The sequence below is a fragment of the Tetrao urogallus genome, assembly GCF_951394365.1.
Source record: "Tetrao urogallus genome assembly, chromosome: 17".
Classification (NCBI taxonomy): Eukaryota; Metazoa; Chordata; class Aves; order Galliformes; family Phasianidae; genus Tetrao; species Tetrao urogallus.
The window spans coordinates 3,312,822-3,332,703 of NC_136830.1; the positions used below are offsets into that span (position 1 = coordinate 3,312,822).

The following is a 19,882-nucleotide window of genomic DNA, read 5'->3' on the forward strand; positions in this document are numbered from 1 at the left end:
ATGCAAAGCCAGCTTTGCAGCTTCTGTGGCCAGTACTGAGGCCTGGGAAGCACAGCCAACTTTCTTTAAAAACGTATGAACAAAATAGGGCTTCATTGGCATGTTTTCTATCATCTACACTTTTCTCAAAATGAATCTATTTTCCATAAGCCCATATCATATTTTAAGCCACAAACAAGAACTGAACCAACCCTTTTGTTTAAGTGGGTAATGGGACAAGTGATGTTGCCAACTTTCTTGATGCTAACAGCTTTTAAGCTTTCAAACATTCAATAAATTATAACAATGTACCTAATAGGTTCCTCCTGAGAATACAGGTACATCAAGGAGAGCACCATCCCCCACAGTTCATCTTCATTCTGGGTCACCTACGTCACCTATGGGTTCTGGTAGTCCCGGGAGAGGCAGGGATATGTCCTCGAAAAAGAAAAAGGGGCTGCTTTCCAAAGGCAAGAAACTGCTGAAAAAGCTTGGTGCAGTGAAATGATTCATGTGCTCCTGGACAACTTGTAAAGCTTCCAGTCTGTGTATTTATTTTTTTTTTTTAAATATCAAAACTAGGGCTTTCATGACTATGCAGTACAACTTCACCAAACCTTTGCATTTTTAACTCTGACATGAATAGAATCATCTGGATTGCTTAAAACAGCAAGGAAAAATAGAGGTTTTTCTTTAAATTACAAAAAAAAAAAAAAAAAAACAACACACACACAAAAACACAACAGCTTTGTGGAATTAAGACCAGAAGAACATGGTTTTGTTTGAAGTCCATTCAGCACCTGCAAGTATTGGATAAATCTCAGCCTTTAGTCTCCTTTAACCATACATAAGGGGAAAAAAAACAAACACCATTAATTCACTGACTCCCAGTTCAGAGATCATCCCCACTGTGTCTACTCTTACTCATTAAAGAAATGGTCTTGAAACTCCTAGTTTAATCAGCCTTGATGTTTTGCCTTATTAATGCACAATGATTTGTACTGTCTAATAAATATACAACATATACTTTGTATGTACTGTGTATTCAACTGTCTCCATCCTCCCTAAATCATGGTAACTTAAGATCAAATATGATGTTGCTGACTCCATTCAGTGTCTGATGTAACTCCTGGGAGTTTGAAAGTGTTGCGCAAAATACTTTTTTTTTTTTTTTCCATATTTCTTTTTCCTTCTTCCAAACCAAAACTCTTCCATGGATTTATTTTGTCAAGATAGTCATTAAACTGAAATCCAATGCATTCTAAGTTATTCAGAGCCTCACCCTCAGTTTCAAGCACACAAATTCTACCAACTCCAGTTCTGGAGGTCCTGGCTCACTGTTCTAAATCACCACCAAAAATAATAATAATACTTTTGCTCCCCAACTTTGCTGGTGGAGGTACAATCCTAAATCAAAAGGCATTTTTCATGTTGCTGATGTCAGATTCAAGGTAAAATATTGTCTCACATCAAAGATGTGCTACATACACAAGCCGTAGCCTGTACAAAGGCTGCAACAGGTGATAAAAATAACAACTGCAATATTGGCATCTCAGTAAAAAGAATCTTACACTGATGGCAGTCATTGGCTGTTACTATTTTGTAATTCTTGTCCATTTGTAAATTGTTTTTACTGTTTATACATACTTTTCAGACTGCCTTTCTTTTTGTAACTTATGGAAGGTTTGTAAATGAATGATCAAAGCTTCCCCATTGTGTCTTCAGATAATACTGTAAATTACTGTAAGATACTGTGTGCTAGATTGTAACATTAAAGAAAATAAATGGCCTAAATTTGTGGTAAAGTACAGTGTGGGTGTGTGCATGTGTACAACTGTTGTGTAATATATTTTATATAAATAAACAATTTGATATTTTGTAGAGTGCAGCATTTTTGTACCTCCTCTGTACCCACCTTCTGATCTCTCTGAAGAATGAGACGTCACAGGTAAGACACGCACAGCAGTGAGTTATGCTTACAGCAGCTGTGCGTTCAAACACTGCACCCACGTGGAGGAGAAGCAGGATGCAGCAGCAGCCTCCGAGCTGCCATGAGCTGCCTACAGCAGCAGTCACACTAACCCCACATTCACTGACCTCAAACAAAAGAAACCACGTGAGAAGGAACAGCCTGGACAGGCACAAGGAAGTAACACTTAGCCATGAAGAAATAAGGGACACTGAGTACTACAGTAGCACTACATGGCACCAGTAAGGTGCAACACTTCCCCAGAAAAACATACACCTCTCCATTACAAAGTACAAGTGCCAGAAAGAGGTTGATATTCTTTCAGCTGAGGGAAGAAAAAGCCTAACTGAATACAGGCTGCAGAGCTTCCTTGTTTTCAGAGCTGTAGGAAGCTGCTCAAGATCATTAAAGAATAAATCTAAATGCAAAACTCCAGAAGCTGTACAAAGCCAAAAACTGCTTACAGAAGTTACACTAGCATGGCACAGTGTTTGCTAGGGCCAGTCTTTACTAATGCAGAACAAATACATCTAACATGATCAAGGGAGCAGGATTACAACTTTATTTAAATCTTGCAAAGAAAAGTAACAGAGTTTGTGAATCAGTTTCAAAAAAAAACAGCACTAATCAAACACTTCTGTCTGAGCGAGTTTAACAGGATAGCTGGTAACACAACAGCTGAAGGAGTCCATGTTTTGCCTTACAAATTAAGCCATTCCTGCTCAACAGTTACCAGCAAGAATCTCAGAATTACAATCTGAACTGACACCTAAACCCTTCCAACTATTTGGAAGTGAAAAACCAAAAAGCCCTGTAAATAGCACAACTTTTTTTTTTTTTTTTCCCCCCCAAGTCAGAGCTGATGTAGATACTGATGCTCCTCACAGGAAATTAAGTGAACATTTGTTAAATGAGAAGAATAATGAACAATCTCAACCACCAAACTGCATTCACTCCACCTATGAACCTGTGGCAGTTTCTAACAATGTTTTTCTCTACGCAGTTGAATAAAGTCTTATTCAAAACACAGGTCTGCTGTCTTCAATCTTTTTCCTGCTACAGTGAAAATAAAGTCCCACAGCTGCACGTACTCATGCACGTGTCTCATGGGAACAAACAAACCAACCCAAACAACACACTTCTAACTTCCCAAGAAAGGAACTTTTTTGGTTAAACTGGTAACTTCAGAGATAGTAAAGTCTGTCTGAAAGCAACATATTTGGTTCCCTGTGAATGCTCTGTCCTACAAGGAAAGCCAGTTTATGGGCATACTGGCAAGGAGCAGGTACTCTGATAACACCCTGCAGAAAGGGGGAGAAAAATAAAAGAATTACTTTCAGTTAACAAAAGGAGTGCTGGAATTCACAAGTCACAATTCCCTGCCACTTATGCAGATCTGTGAAACATTGCTTACACTGAACGCATTAAAAAGGACTCTGCAAGCATTTTGTATTTGCACTGTTTTTTTATCAGATACCCTTTTTCTACCTTCCCGTTGTTTCAACATAGAGATGCTCAGAACAAGAAGAATTCTCCTTTCCCCAAGGAAATACTTACCGACCAGTTATAGTACATGTGGCAAAGTTTGTAGGTTAAACGTTGCACGTGATCTGGCTTCAGCTTGCTTGTGTCATATACTACGTTATAATGAGTGGGTGCAACACAGCCATTTCTCACTGCCTGACTCACAATAAAGAAATCATACCTGTAAGAGAAGAAACAAAACCCAGAAGTCTGGCTTTCTTAAGAAGAATGGACGCACCCACCAATTTCTCCTGTTTGTTTCTCTAGAATCACTTCACACACATTCATTAAGCCCCAAAGCATACGTTTACAAAACATTCATTTCCTCTGTTGCTGAAAGGCTAGAAGATCTTCAAGAACGTAGATCAGACCATTTCCATACACTTAGATGAAGACCATGAAGGTCTTCTCTCTCCTGATGTGCAGCACAGATGTAGCTTCTATTCCTCATTTGTGTATTGTTACTGCAGAAATGCTCTGTTCTACAAGAAAAACATCATCCTTTGCACAAGAAATACCTGCTGGCCACAGTGCACGTGCAGTACAAGAAAGCACTGGTAGTAAAATACAACAACAACAACAACAACAACAGGCAAAACTGGCTATTGTAACAACAAAACTGCATTCTATCCCATGTGCTCCAGCGTCCTTTGGTCAAATCTGGGCAAACTGTGGCATTTTGAGCAACCTCTGCATTTTAATCAATACCCAACCTGAGTTCCATGCAGTCTAACTTGCAACAATGGAAAGGTAAGGAAAGTCTAACAAGATGCATCTGTGTTTTATGTGAACACACACACAACTGTGCCATTCTAAGTCTTTTTCCAGTGATTTTTCAATCACCAGCCAAAGAAAATTTCCAAGGTTTGCTCATAGAAGTGACAACATTTAAGTCCAATGTCAAAAACTAAAGCCAGACAAAATTTAGTTTCAGACAAGGACAGTTAGACAGTCCTATCAGCAGTCAGTCAGTACTTAACCTTTAAAAGAAATAAATCAAGAAAAGAACTAAAACATACATTTACAACATATATAATATTATATTTCTGACAGGTGCATAAGAAAGCACTGCAGAATAATAAAAAACTTACTCCTCCTCACTTCACAGTATTATCACAGGGCATCATGTCAAAAGGGCACATGTGAGGAAGTATTCTGCTTGATCCCACAGTCCATTTAATATTGGATACGTTTATTTCATTATCAGGTTGCTAACAATGGCAAGAATACCAGAACTTACCATTCTGGTCTGGTCACCTCTATATCTACAACAGTACCAGGGGGTGGGTTTTTAAGTCCTCCAGCAACCTGTGCAAAGAATCTGGTACTCACTCGTTTCTTCACAACAATCACAGTCAGTCTTGGACTAAAATAAATAAGTACAATTAAGAGAAAAGAAAATAAGTCAGTCAGTCCTGGGGGAAAAAAAAAAAAAAAAAAAAAAAAGAATATTTCAGGAGCAGATTCTCTAGAGCTTCCAATTAAAAAAATAACTAGAGTTCTGCAGGACATCAATTTCACAGGGAAGCCTTCATTAATTTAGATTAAGTTGGACCTTGTTTGTAACTTTAGATTTTCAGTTTCTGGTGCAACTTCGATACTATTTCCCCCCAAATTTGTTTATATTTAATTTCACTGGGAGACACATAGACCAGAAATGTTCTCCTGAATACAAATTTGACTCTATTATCTGTCTCCTTTATCTTTTATAGATAGAACACACTGTGTGTTAACAGTATTTTCGATAAAGAGCAAACCATTACAGAAACTAAACAGAGGAAGTGAGCATTTCAGTTTTGCCTGCTTGTAATTGTTTATAGTTGTTCTGTGTTCTGCTTGTCTGTCGTTTCAGGAAATAATTTCATCATTCAGACCAAGAAAGAGATCGGTCAAGTTAAAGAAATCCCGTAGCAGGGAACATTTAAAGCAGAACTGGGCAGAACTTAAGGACTGTCTTATTATACAGTCGCTTTGACTGCTACTAAGAACAGTTGTTGATTACCATATGCATCAAGAATGACTACAGATCTGTACACATCTGCACATTGGGCACTGAACACTCGTGGCACATGTATTTAAAACATTTCCTATCCTATTACACAGTGGGTACCTCAAATCATGTAAACAACCCTCAGAAAAGCAGCTGTTTAAGCACAAGCAAAAATAAACAAAGACAAAAAGAGAAAACAATCTAAATCAGCAGCCACTGTAACCTGTTTATCTTGTGGCATGAGACAAGGGGCCAGTAGAAATGGACTTACTTGTAGTCTTTACCAACGGTCTTCAAGCAATCCAGAAACTGAGGCACTTCATAATTCACCAAAGTATTGAGCTGCCCATCTCCTACACCATCACGATACACAATAATGCGAGAGGGCAAATACTTATTCCACTTGAACCATTCTCTTAGAGCAGCTAAGAAAAAAAGAACAGAAAGGCATTTCTGAATCTGCACTGTTAAATAATGCTCCTAATAACCATCAAGAGAAATAAGCAGCAATCTCATGGTGATGCAATGTGAATATACAACAAGAGCAAATCAATACTCCACTAGAAGCACTGTTCACTCCACCCCCGAATGTTTCAGGACTGCCAGTTCAAAACAAATCCCTACCCTAGACGGAAAAAGAAAAAAAGAAAAATCACATCTATCTTAGAATGTTGCTTCCACTTGTTCTGCAGGGTAACTTCCTTAACAGAGATGCTGATGCTCCTCTAAATCTTTCTTGATGCACACTGACAACAGTTATTAGCTATTGTTAGAAGATACAGGAATCAACAACAGAATGTATGAAAAATAATACACATCTTTAGCAATACTTATTAAAAAAACATTAATATGTTATCTAAGTACAGGTTGGTAATGCTTCCTTTCAAGACACATAAACAGACATCTTCTGAGGAAGGGAATTTGTCATTCCTTAAGTCCTTCTCCACAAGAGCAGAAAGCTTTCCCTTACTTTGCAAGCAGGCTTTGAGCCCATCCACAAGTTCCTGCCCACGGCTTTGAACAACACAGCGTGAAAACCACCTGTGAACAACAGAAAAAAGACAAGTTTTGAAGCATTTACAGGGCTTACTTCTAAAAAATATATATATATTTAAATTAAAATGGCTATGACTACTCTCAGACTTTATGGTTACTGTGGGTCAAGGCAGTCAAGCAGGAATTAGTGTACTATGAGAACATTCTAGCTGCAAAACTCTTGTGGTAGACAAGACCCTGAGCACCACGTTAAATTCCCTTCAATCAAAAAAACATCATTCAAGTGAACTCAAGTGGGAGAAGAGCTGTCGCCCTGACACCCCCCCACACATCCCACTTGCTCTCACTGCCAAGTGCTCTGGAAGAAGGACAAGACTATTCTTTAGCAGATGTAGTGCAAGGAAAAACTCAGGAGCAGAGCAACTATTCCTATTCACAGATAGTTGTTAGAAATACAGTTAAACCAATTCATAGGCTTTCACAACGGCCTTCCACATTCCAGACTCCTCTTGGTTAAGATCCCTTCTCTTTGGCATTCCAATCTTACCTTGTCATTGTTTCATTCAGGCTAGCGACAAATCCAGCAATCGACTGCTTTCCAGCTAAAGTATCATGGTAACAATCAATGCCCACAATCATTAATTGTTTCAGCTTAAAAGGAATCAATACATGTGTTAGCATGTGCAGACATGACAGAGCCCCTATCATCTCCATCCTAACATTTATCAAGATGTAACCACTTGCAGTTTCAGTTCACTTCAGAAAAGCACAGAGCCAATTCTAAGAATTATGTTTCTTTTATGTGAAATTAAGCTTCATGCTTCTTGTCACAGGCAGAAAACAAACCAGACCAAGAATACCCAATTTATTTTTGCAAAAAGGATTTTGTTTTTTTAAAATAAGACTGAATAAAGAAAGTAGCAATTAAAAAAAAAACCAAAAAAAACAAAAAAACACTTACTGGGATCTCAACACTCCAAAGTTCTCCACCCATCTTACAGTTCATTTGCAAGGCAATTTTTGTCACTATGGCCAGAGTTGTCTGAGGCTTGCTTAAAGTACGAGCAATCACACACTGACTTGGAACAGGACAATCCGTACATAGGTATTTCTTGATGGCATCATACTTATCCTTTCGGGTACTAGACAAAATACAAACTGCCTTTTGAAGGGAAAAACGTTATTAAGAATCTGAATTCTCAGAATTGCACAGCAGTTATTGCTTCAAACTTTCTTACACTCAAGAAACAGTCAAATACTGATAGTGAAAGAGCAACCCAGAAAGTTTCAGTGGCTATACTTGCAAGGCAAGCACAAGGGCTTTTTAAACAGGAGGCTACTGGTATGTGCACTGGAGTTTGAACAGCACTATGAGAGGGCATACAGGAGATGGCAGATATCCTCAAGCCAACGGTTTTATTTCTGAGAATTAATCCACTAGTGTAAAAATACAAATTAGAGATGAACATGCTTTGAAGTTATACATACTATGTTCGTGTCTGGAGTAATACTTTGTTGCAAAACCCTTAAATAAGCTTCTGTTCTATCATCCACTTCAATCCTGAAAGGAGGAGAAATGTTTCGTTTTTCTTCCTGTTAGTATTAATAGTTCTAACAGCTACTGAAACCTCAAGCAAAAACAAATACCCATTACGCACCAGCACAGTATGATGTGCCCTAATTACAGCTGTTAATAAACACATAATATTTGTACATTCTGATCACTAAGAAGTCCCTCCCTTAGGCTTCCAACGATTAGCGATAAAGTTTAAAACAAGAACAAATATTCAGTGCTATCTGTAAAAATGATAAAGGAAGATCTGGTGAAGGCCGACATTAAAACATGCCCTCCTTGTATTGCACAAGTCCATCTGAGAACATTCTGCTCAATAGTCAGCTGCTAACACTATTTGACTTTGCATGCCTCAGCCCCACAGAGAAAGCTTCCACAAAGAGAAGTATGAGTAAGAAACATCACTTGCTTGAGTAACCTGCAGAACCTGCAAACTGAAAGGAGCTTCTTTTTTAAATTAAAATCTTACAGTAGAAGTAAGTAACTTGAGATTCAATACTATCTCATTTACCAAACTAATCACGTTAACAGATAGACCTTACTAAAATAAAATGATTTTCCATCAGACTGACATACTTACATGGTTGCTTTGTTCATCCTGATTCCCATGGATGGTGTGACTTTGAACAGATTCTGCAGTAACGTATTGGCAGCATCGTAGTTGCGCCGCGTGTAGATCAGCAGCCAGTTGTCCAAAGGCTTGGCGCGGATTAAGGGAGCCACCCTGGTTTCCCGTGACCAATCAGCAAACTGAGGATTGTAATCAAACTGCAAACAACAAACAGAAGAGAAAGACCACTTTATCAAACACTTCAAAGACAGGCTGCAAACGCATTTGCCTACAACATATAGAAGTACTTTTGTGTTGTCCTGTGGGTGTTTTTTTTTTTCCCTACTAATGTCATTCTGGCATCAGCAGAGCTTTATCTAACCCTTTCAAGGCATCCTACACTCTTCAAATGTTTCCCTCACTTGAAGTCGCTACTTGCTGTGCAGGCTTTGGCTGGATATAGCTACAAAGCTATTCAAGTATTAATATATATTTTCCCTAAATAGAAGGTATGTTTCCGATAAGAAACAAATGCTTTGCTAAGTACTGTTAAAAAATACTGTCTATCTAGCATCCAATAAAAACCATCAAATCCTTTCTAGCACAGTCTGCTACAAACCAAACTTTGTGTCTTACAGAAATTCACAGTTTACTGGAGTCTCATTAATTCATATTAAAAATTTACCCAGCTTGGAGCGAGTAGATTTTGTGTGTGTTCTGCCCACAGAACAACTTAGTGGCTTTTCATTTGAAAGCCTTGGTATTTTAATAAATGGAAATTAACTACTAACAACTGTATTCTCCTACTTTTGTATCTGAAAGCACTTTGTTCAGACAGAAGGGAATGTTTTGCAAGGAAGACAACTGTAATGCAAGCCAAGCATTTTCAAACAGAACTTGTGGACAATCACATTTAAAGCATACGGACAGTGACTTGCGTGCAATTTTCTCTCACAATCCTTCCTCCAACAAGCAGCATTTCATCCTTTAAGAACTTGCTTCACTGGTGACAGATCCTGAAAATTTACTTACCACGTTTCCTGATTGAAGGATCTTTTCAGCTTGAACAACTCTTCCCGTAAAGGATAGTAAGTTAGAATCAAAGCTTAAACCCCAGTCCCGGAGTTCCTTCTGAACACATTCATCTCTGTTCAAAAACAGCATTTCAATTACAACAAGTTCATCCTTGCTGAGACTTTTTTTTTTTTAAAAGTAAGATTCACAAAAATTTTGCAAGAAATAAAATTTGTCACAACAAATGTGTGTGACAAGGAAGTACAGCAGATACCCAGGTAACATACTTTTTCATGTAGTCAATAAGCTTTCCAATTTCACGTTGTCTTTGCTCAGGCGAAAGTCGTGTATGAACAGACAAGTCCTTCATCATGTTAAAATCATTCCTCATCTTCTCAGTTAATCCTGTCAATACAAAAACAGATTAGACTAAAGACTAAGAAGGAAAACTAAGAGTTTTTCCCTTGTCAGTTCACTTACAAGCTGCATCAGTTGAGACATTTAGACAACTTTACTGGATTTTATAGTTTCCTTATTGCCCCCGTTTGGTTTTCCTAAGGGCAAGTAAGCAAAAGGAAGTTTGCTAGACAGATGAAAAATGAATCCCTACATTGGAAGGCATCATGCTAGTGTTAACGATTTCTGCCAGAACACCGGAGCTTTGAATTCATTTTCCCATGCAGTGAAAATTACCAGTACAGAGCATATTAATAGTGCCAAAGTCTAGAAGAATCAGATTTCAAAAATAGCTTAATTCATTCATTTCATAAGCAAAAGTAAACATGGTTCAATTCCCTACCTGCTGAACACACTGGGGCCAGCTCTGCACTCTCAAGCTCAACATTTGAAAACCAAACTTTTATAATATCATGATACCAAATCTTCTTAAAGATCTACAAGACTGTCTTTAAGCTTTCTCTGCCAAGTTAAATCATTAAATTTCAATGCTCAGTAATCCCTTCCTGGTAGCACTGTCTCTTCATTTTCTGTCAGCAAGACTGCCCAGGTCATTGTGTAAGACAGGCACAGCTGTTGCATTGATCCATGATCAAAACATGCTGAATTCTAAGGTGAATAATGGGCTTTTAGCATTTGCTACAAGTTCAGGAGCTACTTAAGGACAAGGAAGGTGCCTCACAGGCCAGAAGAGCTGACTAGGATGTCACAGCTGACAGTGAAGTCTCCTAGTCGAAGTACTGTGCTTTTATTCAGAATTTGAAACTGAACAACTTGCAAACCGCTCCGGGCATCCACCTACAACTGGTGGAATTCACCAGCAATTCTGAACTTCAGGTGAGGTATCTGCAGCAGTTACCTGCCCTCCACGTAATAAATATTTTCCATCTATGGCTGCCCAGGAAACAGTCAAAACCACATCCCACCACTTCAAAGGGGTTTACTGAGGTCCAGAGTCTCCGAAAAGGAAGAACCACCACCACCACAGCAGCATATTTATAATGGATGCAGTCAAAATACCAGTTACAGTGAGAAGCATGGCTTGACAGTTGCTTTGATATGAAAAAACTACTGCTACCATACCTGTTAGATAGCACAGCTCTGGGATCAGAACCACAGGTCCTACCATCACATTTCCTCTCTTCCTCCGACACTGACTGATCAAGACAGGCTGGTTCAAGTCACTGATTTCTTGATTATATTGCTGTATGAGAAATATATATTGTATGCCACTCTATTAAACACTAAGTTTTCTCAATGCTTATTTCAGAAAATTTATTTTAAAAAGAAAAGAGCAGCCATCAACTTTTTTCCCCCCTCTAATTTACACATTAACTTAGAGGAAGTTGTTTTCATCAGAAAGAGCCAAACAAGGAAGCACTGTTCTCTCTATTAGTGAGATCAGGTTATTAATTTGTAAGATATTGACGTGCAAGAGACAACAGAAACAGTCCTGCCTAGCTTGAGGCAATACCACCCAAAGTACCTAAAACAAGATTAGGATGCTCATTTCAGTTAGTTAATGGACAAGGTTCCTATCCTATAGAGCAATTTAATTCAGTACATCCCATGAATCAAACAAGATTCCACACAAGTCTGAAATTCAACCCTCCTGCAACATTTCCATGCATCTGGCAAGAGTTGGTCTGTGTAGCAGTCACTAATTTAATTTAGACAGGGAAAAAATAAAGCCGACAGCAAAACATACTTCAGTTTAACTCCTTCTTATTCTTAAAGAGAATCACAGCTCAGGGAAAAAAAAAATACAGTTTAAAAAACAAAAAAGAGTGAGATCACAGCAAAGGCTAGAAGGGAAAGAAAACTCATCCTAGTTCATAGATGTATAAAGAAGCAAAGTCTTAATGAAGCCCCATTCTTTTTTACAGTAGAAAATGATGTTCACTGTTCCAAAGGGTGGTTTAATTTTAGAGAAGGCCGAGCTATAAATTCATACATAAACTTTGTCTCAAATGGCCTAAAACTAATAAAATGTGATTTCCTTAAGATGTTGTCCACATATTTCACTCCAGAAGATCATCAACAACCTTTCTGCTGAAGGTACGCTCTGCCCATTATCCAATTAGTAGAGATGTTAAACAGGACAGGTTCCAAGACTGAGTCTCTAGTTACCAACCTCCAGCCTGATTCTACACCTTGGAGCCCAGCCATTCAGCCAGTTTTCAATCCCCATCTCTCAGTCTCTCATCCAGCTCATACCTCATCCACTTCTCCATAAGGATCTTATAAGTAAGGCTTTCAGCCTTGCCTTCTAAGTCTAAGCAGACAATATCCACTGGCATTCTTTCATCTAACAGGCCAGTCACTCATCACAGAAACTTACCACACCAGTCAAGCGTGCCTTAATGAGTTCCTCATCACTCATATTACTAGAAAGTTTGCAGAATTAGCTTCTCCAACACCCTCCCAGGGACTGAGGTGAGGCTGCCCAGCCTGTAGTTCCTTGCATCCCTCTCCTAGCCCCAATTCAAGAAAGTGACATTCACTTTCCCCCACCACCTGGGCATTTGTTCCAGCTATCATTGCCAAAGATTTCTCAGAGGCCCCACAGTATCATCAGGCAGCTGTCTCAGAACTGGGTGGGTGCAGTAGTAAGTACTGCTTTTACTCTGTACACATCCATTCTGTATTTGAGTTTTACCAGGAGCTCCCTGCTCCCCTTCCTGGTCTTACTGCACAATTTCCTACTCTCTGAGATGGACCACTAATGGTGAACTCATGCCAAGTAAACAGTCACATTCAGATTACAAATTATTAAAGACAACTGCATCATAGGTAAAGCTTCCAACAATTCTCTAAAATTCCACGTTCAAGCATACCACACAAACTGACAGGTGAGCTTCCATACCCTTCTGTAGTAGTCTATATAGCTGATTTCAGAGCCGTCTGCTCGTCTGAAAGTACACTGCGGATTGGCATCCCAGTCGATGTCATCAACTCTGTATGTTCTGTTATTGTACCTAAATAAACCATTTCATCAGTCTTTGGTTTGGATTTGTTTGTTTGTTTTTTTAAATCATTAACTCAACTACAAATGAAACAAAACTATGAAGAAAAAATTAATGTCAATACTCATATAAGTTGCAGAAACTTACTTTGTAAGAACAATTACACCTATCAGCTCCTTTGCACAGGCATCTCTAAATCTTCTCTCTTCAACCTGTTCATAGAGGCTGTACATAGAATCCAGAACTGTTTCACTGCGAAGAATCTTATGGCTCACATCTGCACATAACATAATGTTCTCCTCATACTGGAGAATAGAACTTGTGAAGCCTGGCCAAACCATCAACCTATCAAAAGGGAACAAACAGGATTTTAAATGCATACAGTGATTTAAAGCATCTCTATTCGGACCCTTGAGTCATTTCTGTCCACTGTCTCAGACACTCGAAGCCATCAAGACACAAAGAAACCATTATCCAATACAAATGAGATCACAAAAACTAATTTTAAGAAGTATTTTAAATGCAAGTATCTTTAGACAATTTAAGATTTAACCAATTAGCGATACAGCAATATAACCAAGCCCCCAGAAAACAGCGTTTCAAAATTCTACTTAAGTATCTTAAGTATACAGCATATGAGCATTCAAGGGATGTGTTAGAAAGACCAGTAGTTTATTAGAACACTGTCTAGTTTCTTACACCAAGCAGGTTAGGTAGGCTAGACCAACAACCAGGTGTACACTGCAGCCATACCAAGGGGCACCAGCCAAACACAAGGCTGTCAACGCGTACAGCAGACCGAGTGCTACCTAGAAGCATCAATCACATTCTATGGGCTCCTGGTGAGGGAGGCAGAGTTCAAACACATCATCTCACAATCGGGAGCTGCAAAACTGTCCACTGGAGCATCCTGATAGGAATTTCCTCGGCAGCTTAAATGGCTGTCAAAATGAAGGCTGGACATTCCTGAACTTTAGCAGTAAAGGGTTCAAAGGTTCCAGCTTTATGGTCATTTATGCGGGGTTTCTGTCATGCGAGTTCAACGTAATAACAGAACACACACTGCTAAAGAATCATCAGATGTTATTCCCAAGGAGCATGAGACCATCCTTCCGTGTAACATTTTTAAAATCTATGATGTTATTATAAGATAAACAACTGGAGCAACACTGAAAAAATCATTCTGTCTCCCTTGGGTGTCCACTTTGTCAAACCTGTGATTAGGGATGCTGACTGGGTCCTTAGGGTTGTAATAGTTACGTCCAATTTGCTGCAAATTCATCATCTTCAAAAGCCTGGAAGTTGAAATGAAGTTATTATTTACCACTATTATTTATCAAACTACCTATGGTCCCACCTCTCATACAACTTTTCCCATTCATGGTCCAGAACTGCTGTTTGCTTTAAAAGGCAAATTCACACACAGAAGAGGGCAGGGAAGGGGCTAAATGCCTAGAGGAATGAGCACTGCAGCGTGAATCTACCTGCACAGGGAAAAGGCATAAACTAATTTTACACTAACATGTACCAACATCACCAGAATCACAGAATGGCTTGGGTTGGAAAGGACTTTAGAGACCATCCAATTGAAACCCTCTGCATGGGCACGGCTGCCAGCCACCTGCTCAGGGCCCCACCCAACCCAGCCTTGGCACCTCCAAGGATGGGACATGCACAGCTTCTGTAAGCAACCAGTGTCAGTCCCTCAACACCAACACACGTCACACTGTGCATGCAGCCACACAATAACACATTATCAAGTGTGGCTGGCCACACAGAAATGGTAGCTATAAAGGCTTGAAAGTTTAATTTCTCATATTGATCTGTAGTCCACTCTCTGGAAATGAAACATTAAGACATCTTTTCAAATCACTTCTTACAAAGATATAGCTGGGCAAACAAACCTTCTAAAAATGATGTTGTAAAACTGCAGACATGTAGGTGAAGTAGGTGGTAACTCATTAGTCAACGTGATTGTGATCCTCACATCTTCTCCATTTCGGGTCTTAGAAAATACTTCAGTAACCTGAAAAAAATGAACTTAGATAAATAAAACTAAAGGCAAACAGGCTATACCTAGACTTTGCTTTATTAATATCAGATTGTACTAGTATATTAAAATTTTCATTAATAATCTTGAGATTTTACCAAAACAGGAATTAGATTTCCTACTGTGACTGCAAACTGCAGCCTAGAATGCTTGGTTTGTTTAGGTGAGAGACAGAATGGGGACTATGCCCAAGGCATCCTGTGCAAGATACTGGGGGGCAGAGAAAAACATTAAAACATTAAATGGGAGTAAACAACTTTCCTCCTTCCCTCCAAACTCTTTTCCCTTGCCTTTATTAAAGCCACACTCAGGCCCTTCAGTAAGAACAGAGGCAGAACCAGTTGATACAGTCAGCAGTTACCCTCTGTTGCTCCTTTCTTCTCACACTTGCACTGCTCAGACTTTTCTGCCCCCCTTTCTTTACCATGCTTTCACAGAGGTGCCACCAGCTCTGCTGACAGGCTCAACATTGGTCTGCTGCAGCTGAAAATATCTGTATATAAGCAGATTTGAACTCCTCCCACAAGGGCAACCCCAGAGCCCCCCCCCAAGCTACTAAAACCTTACTATGTATACCCAATACATCCAGCCTTTCCATGACAGTGGATGTGAGAACATGCAAGTTATGATGGAAAAATACAGTCTACTACCTGCTTCTGTGCAGAGGAGTATGCCAGTCTGCAGAGTCTGAGCATCAGAACCAGAAGTTTATTACCAAATTTCTCTACAGAAACAAATTAGCTTATACTATCATTCAATTCAACTAAATGTTGCTCCTGAGACATCTATTCCTTTAGTTCAACCACACTAGTAAGAAACAAGAAATGTCATGAAACACAAGCCAAGAGAAAAGCAAGACAATACTCTCGTATCACACCTTATTTGACAGTCTTTTGGGCAAGAATAATATTGATCCATCAAATGCATGTGTCTTCCCAATTAGGTCTTCATGCTGAAAGAGCAAAGCTGATCGAAGGCGGCGTGCTTCCATCTCAGGATTGTAGTCTATATGGTACTGATACAAAGCCCATTGGGGTCGAGATGTGAGACGAAAAAAATTTGCAATTAATTTTATCACAGCACCTGACGAGCCTAAAATGAGAAGCAAACACAATAGTAATTACATCAGCTTTACCATTCTACAGAATTTTAATAACTTTAAAAAATTAAAATATTAAGTCATACACACAGCTACATTCAGCATCCGTCCTACAACAGCAACATTCATAGAAATCACTCCACATGGACAGCATTATTACTGTCACCTGGGATTTTTATAATTCCTTTGTCCCTCAGGAAAACTCCCACATCAAAGGAGGTATGCATTCACATCTGTAACTTAACCTCCTAAGGGGCAGCTACTACATACTACAGAGATCTGCCACCAAAACACAAATGGACAAATCACTTTTTTTGTGAATCATAAACATTGAGCAGGAACTAACACAAGAACCAATCAGCGTAGATGTCCACTTTCCCATTCATACATGATGACATGTCCTTTGATATCTCAAGATTTAAAAATAAAAACACTACACAGTGAGAACAAACTCCAGGTCACATTTTTTCCCCACTTTTTTTTTTTTCCAAGTTTCATTTCAGTTTCTTTTAGACTTAAAACCACAAGCATAATAATAATTTTTAAAAGCACACTGCAGCCAGTAAGGATTATGCACTTTAATTTGATTTGGATCACCCATTTTTCCTATCTGAAATGTAACACCTCAGACAGAAACAAGAAGTCCTACGAAGCACATACATTCTACCAGAAACCTGTACAAAAGTACAAAGAGAAAACAGAAGGCTAGCAATACAGCTGCCTAGGTACAGCAAGCCATGATCTAGTTGCATTAACAGAACTCTGAATAAAAAATACAGGTAAGAGCTACTCTGTTTCTGGCCCAAAGTGACTCTAGCAGAATTACTTGTCACCACGGCTGGACCATTCAGTCAGCACTGACTGCTACAGGTGCAGTTGTACTGCTGTGATATCTCTCAGTCATTTGCAATACAAAACCATTACCAGCACAGAACTCTAGGACAGTGGTGTAGCAACGAGGTGGGACCACTATGGCAGCCCGCTTCTACTTCTTTTCACATGACTTCATCTTAAGGGCAGTAGTTAATTACCTTCTACTTAAACTGAACTGTTTCTTCAGAACAGGTCTCAAGTTGCATGCTTTTTGCGGGAGATCTCTGCAAGTTTGTTCAAGTGTGTTATGAATCCAAATGTCTATAAGCAAAACCTACTGAGTCCTGCAGTGAAGTACTGCTTGTAGAAGTCAACATCAGGAACATACATGGACTACCACTTATGTCTGAATCCCTGCAATTTAAATGCTACACAACATTTGTCACACATCATCTTACTGTTCCTCTTCAGGTGTCAGGAACAACTCATATCTTTTTCTAGCACATAATAAGGATATATGTATATTTTTTTGAACTTGGCTCCCAAGAGAATGCTAAAAGCAGAAAAAAAGCAAAGCTACTGTTCATTTCAACTTGGTTGTATTTGTTTATGATCTGACCTGAACATACCGGTTTTTGATTCTCGAACGTGTTCTATGGCTTGCCGAGTGTTTACCCCAAGGTCATGGAAATCCCGACGACGTCCGCCCCTATCCGCTAAGGACAGCTCCTGAAACCCTGCCGAAATCTGTAATCCTGTTGTTTTGAGACAGAGGAAAAGAATCTTATTTATTTACTATTTTGATAAAGAAGATCACATTCTGTTCAAGCTCTACTAAAGTTTGCTCCCAAAAGTCATTCTAACGTGCAGCATCACTGAACCAGGACAACACCATCATCACAAGGTAAACATTCAACTTTTCAAAAACATAGTAACAGATGTTCTTTTGAAAAGGAGAATTGGAAATGCAGCACGAAGAGCGTATTAACTGCACTCTCTTCAAAATACATGTTCTTGTGGGAAATTAACTTTTTTTTCCTCCTTCTGACCTAGTGTCTTTGGAGCATCCTGAGGGCCTCTCTGTCGCCCACGGCCACCAGGTTCTTCTGCCAGTGCTGGAGGACGACACGGCTGCAGCGATTGCTGCTGCCCAGGTGGACGACTGGGCAAAGTCTTTTGAGTCTGCAATAGATGAGAACAACTTTTTCCAGTGCAACTGAAGAAACAGCATTTTGGGTATACAACAAAGCAAAGCCACTGATCAAGTCCAGAATATCCATGCACCCAAGTGTAGCAAACGTATTTGAATTTCTTTCCCCCTTATAGGTACCAAGAGTTATTACTACATGCTTTCAGTACTAAAACAACAGGGTTTGGGATGATGCTCATTTAACAGCAGTAAGTGTAAATCTTCTCTCTCCAGGCCCTGCACAGAATCTCTGCACTACTCTCAGGGTCTCCACTGATATTCCAAGTAAATGTCTATTTTATAAAAACAGCTCTTCTAACTTTAGTGTTTAGTTTAATTTATAATATTAATATTTAAAAGTGTCATGCTTGCACAAATACTTCAGAATAAGCTGTACTAGCTCGAGATCTTCTCCCCCCAAACAACTCAAGTTCCCAGGGAAGTTATAGAGTTTTATTCTATTTAGCAGCTACAAAACATGACTGCTGGCCACAAACAATCCCACAATTCAAAACATTGACCAGATTATCAGTTTGCCCCATAAGTATGGTTAGTTATTTCCCAAGTTGAAAAAATCAAGTTCACTATTTTAAGTACAAGCAAGCAACAGGCCAATATCAAGGATAATGGCGAAACCTGAGCCAGAGAGCTGAAAGGCTCTGTTCTACAACAAAGCAGAACCTTTTGCGCTGTCACACAACCTGCCAGCCTTTCTCTCCTGGAGTTCCTCTACACCTTCAGTCTAGTCAAAACAACTCATTTGAATTTGTGCTCCCTCGTATTCCCACCATGCAATACAAAGAGCCCAGCTCCATCTTCTTGACAACCTCCTCAAATGCTGCAGTTTCCCCATTCAGAAAGGCTCCTCCTCCCCAAACGATCACAGGTTATCAGAAAGTTATGTAAGGAGATCTCTGATCTCCTTTAACCTCACTAATTCTTTTTTATAAAAACCATAAGCAGAATCAACTTTGCGGTATTACAATGCCTCTGTATCAGTCTAGTGCCAAAGACAACAGGGATCATCTAGAATTCAGCTCTCTTCTTTCCGCAACCTCCTTTGGAAACACCTCTGAAACTCAGCTTCACAGAGGAAGATGCACCCAGTCTATATGGTATGAGTGCCAGCCTATACAGGAGTTTCATTTAAAACATACATACTAAAACAGTGAGCAGCAGTAACATCTCAAGGCACAGCTGTGTCAATTAAAGAGAATCAACTTACAGATGCAGCTCCCACAGGAGGAATGGCAGCCTCCTGACTTGGAGGCCTTCCTCTCGCTCTGGCTCTAGCTCTTCCCGTCATGTTCCCTTTGAAGAAGAAGCACCCATTAGCACTCAGTCTTACCCAAAGGCACATTATAAGCAGCACTGTTCCATCTGCCCATCCAGTGGTAATTAACAGATCCTTACAGCCAAACCGAAGCCTAACAGCACGGCCCAGGCAATCTCAAGCCGTGAAGACACGGCCAGAGCTTCAAACTCTGAGCCCACCAACACCACTCTGAAGTTGCACTTACCAACTCGACGCAGACTAACTCACTACATTACCAGCGGAGCAGCAAACGCTTTATTTAAAGCACACAGCCACCCAAACGGCCCCCAGAGACCGCTGGCTCCTCACGCAGTGCCCAATCCCTTCCGGCTCCGCCTTTCTCGGCCGCAAATCCGCTTCCCCTCCCCCACCAGCTCGGCCATGCCCTCAGCATTACCT

At 39.6% G+C, this 19,882-nt stretch overlaps 2 protein-coding genes across 4 annotated transcripts in view; one reads left to right on the forward strand and one right to left on the reverse strand.

The window, feature by feature from the left end:
• Nucleotides 1-487, forward strand: part of RIMBP2 (RIMS binding protein 2) — a gene marked incomplete at both ends in the record, with an annotated part of 114,694 nt that extends 114,207 nt beyond the window's left edge. For all 3 annotated transcript variants that reach the window (XM_079543832.1, XM_079543833.1, XM_079543836.1), the window contains one exon: nt 299-487. In XM_079543832.1, the coding sequence (XP_079399958.1) occupies nt 299-487 (189 nt within the window). The remainder of the gene's footprint in view (nt 1-298) is intronic.
• A 2,645-nt stretch (nt 488-3,132) lies between these two features.
• Nucleotides 3,133-19,474, reverse strand: PIWIL1 (piwi like RNA-mediated gene silencing 1; the record flags this gene model as incomplete). Its single annotated transcript, XM_079543857.1, has 20 exons — nt 3,133-3,249; nt 3,506-3,653; nt 4,713-4,838; nt 5,734-5,887; nt 6,433-6,503; nt 7,006-7,109; nt 7,420-7,616; nt 7,943-8,019; nt 8,612-8,799; nt 9,614-9,728; nt 9,883-10,000; nt 11,135-11,255; nt 12,918-13,029; nt 13,165-13,362; nt 14,232-14,312; nt 14,922-15,043; nt 15,945-16,159; nt 17,609-17,734; nt 18,029-18,161; nt 19,394-19,474. The coding sequence occupies 20 exons, from the start codon at nt 19,472-19,474 to the stop codon at nt 3,133-3,135; spliced, it is 2,604 nt and encodes an 867-aa protein (XP_079399983.1).
• Nucleotides 19,475-19,882: the final 408 nt, after the last annotated feature.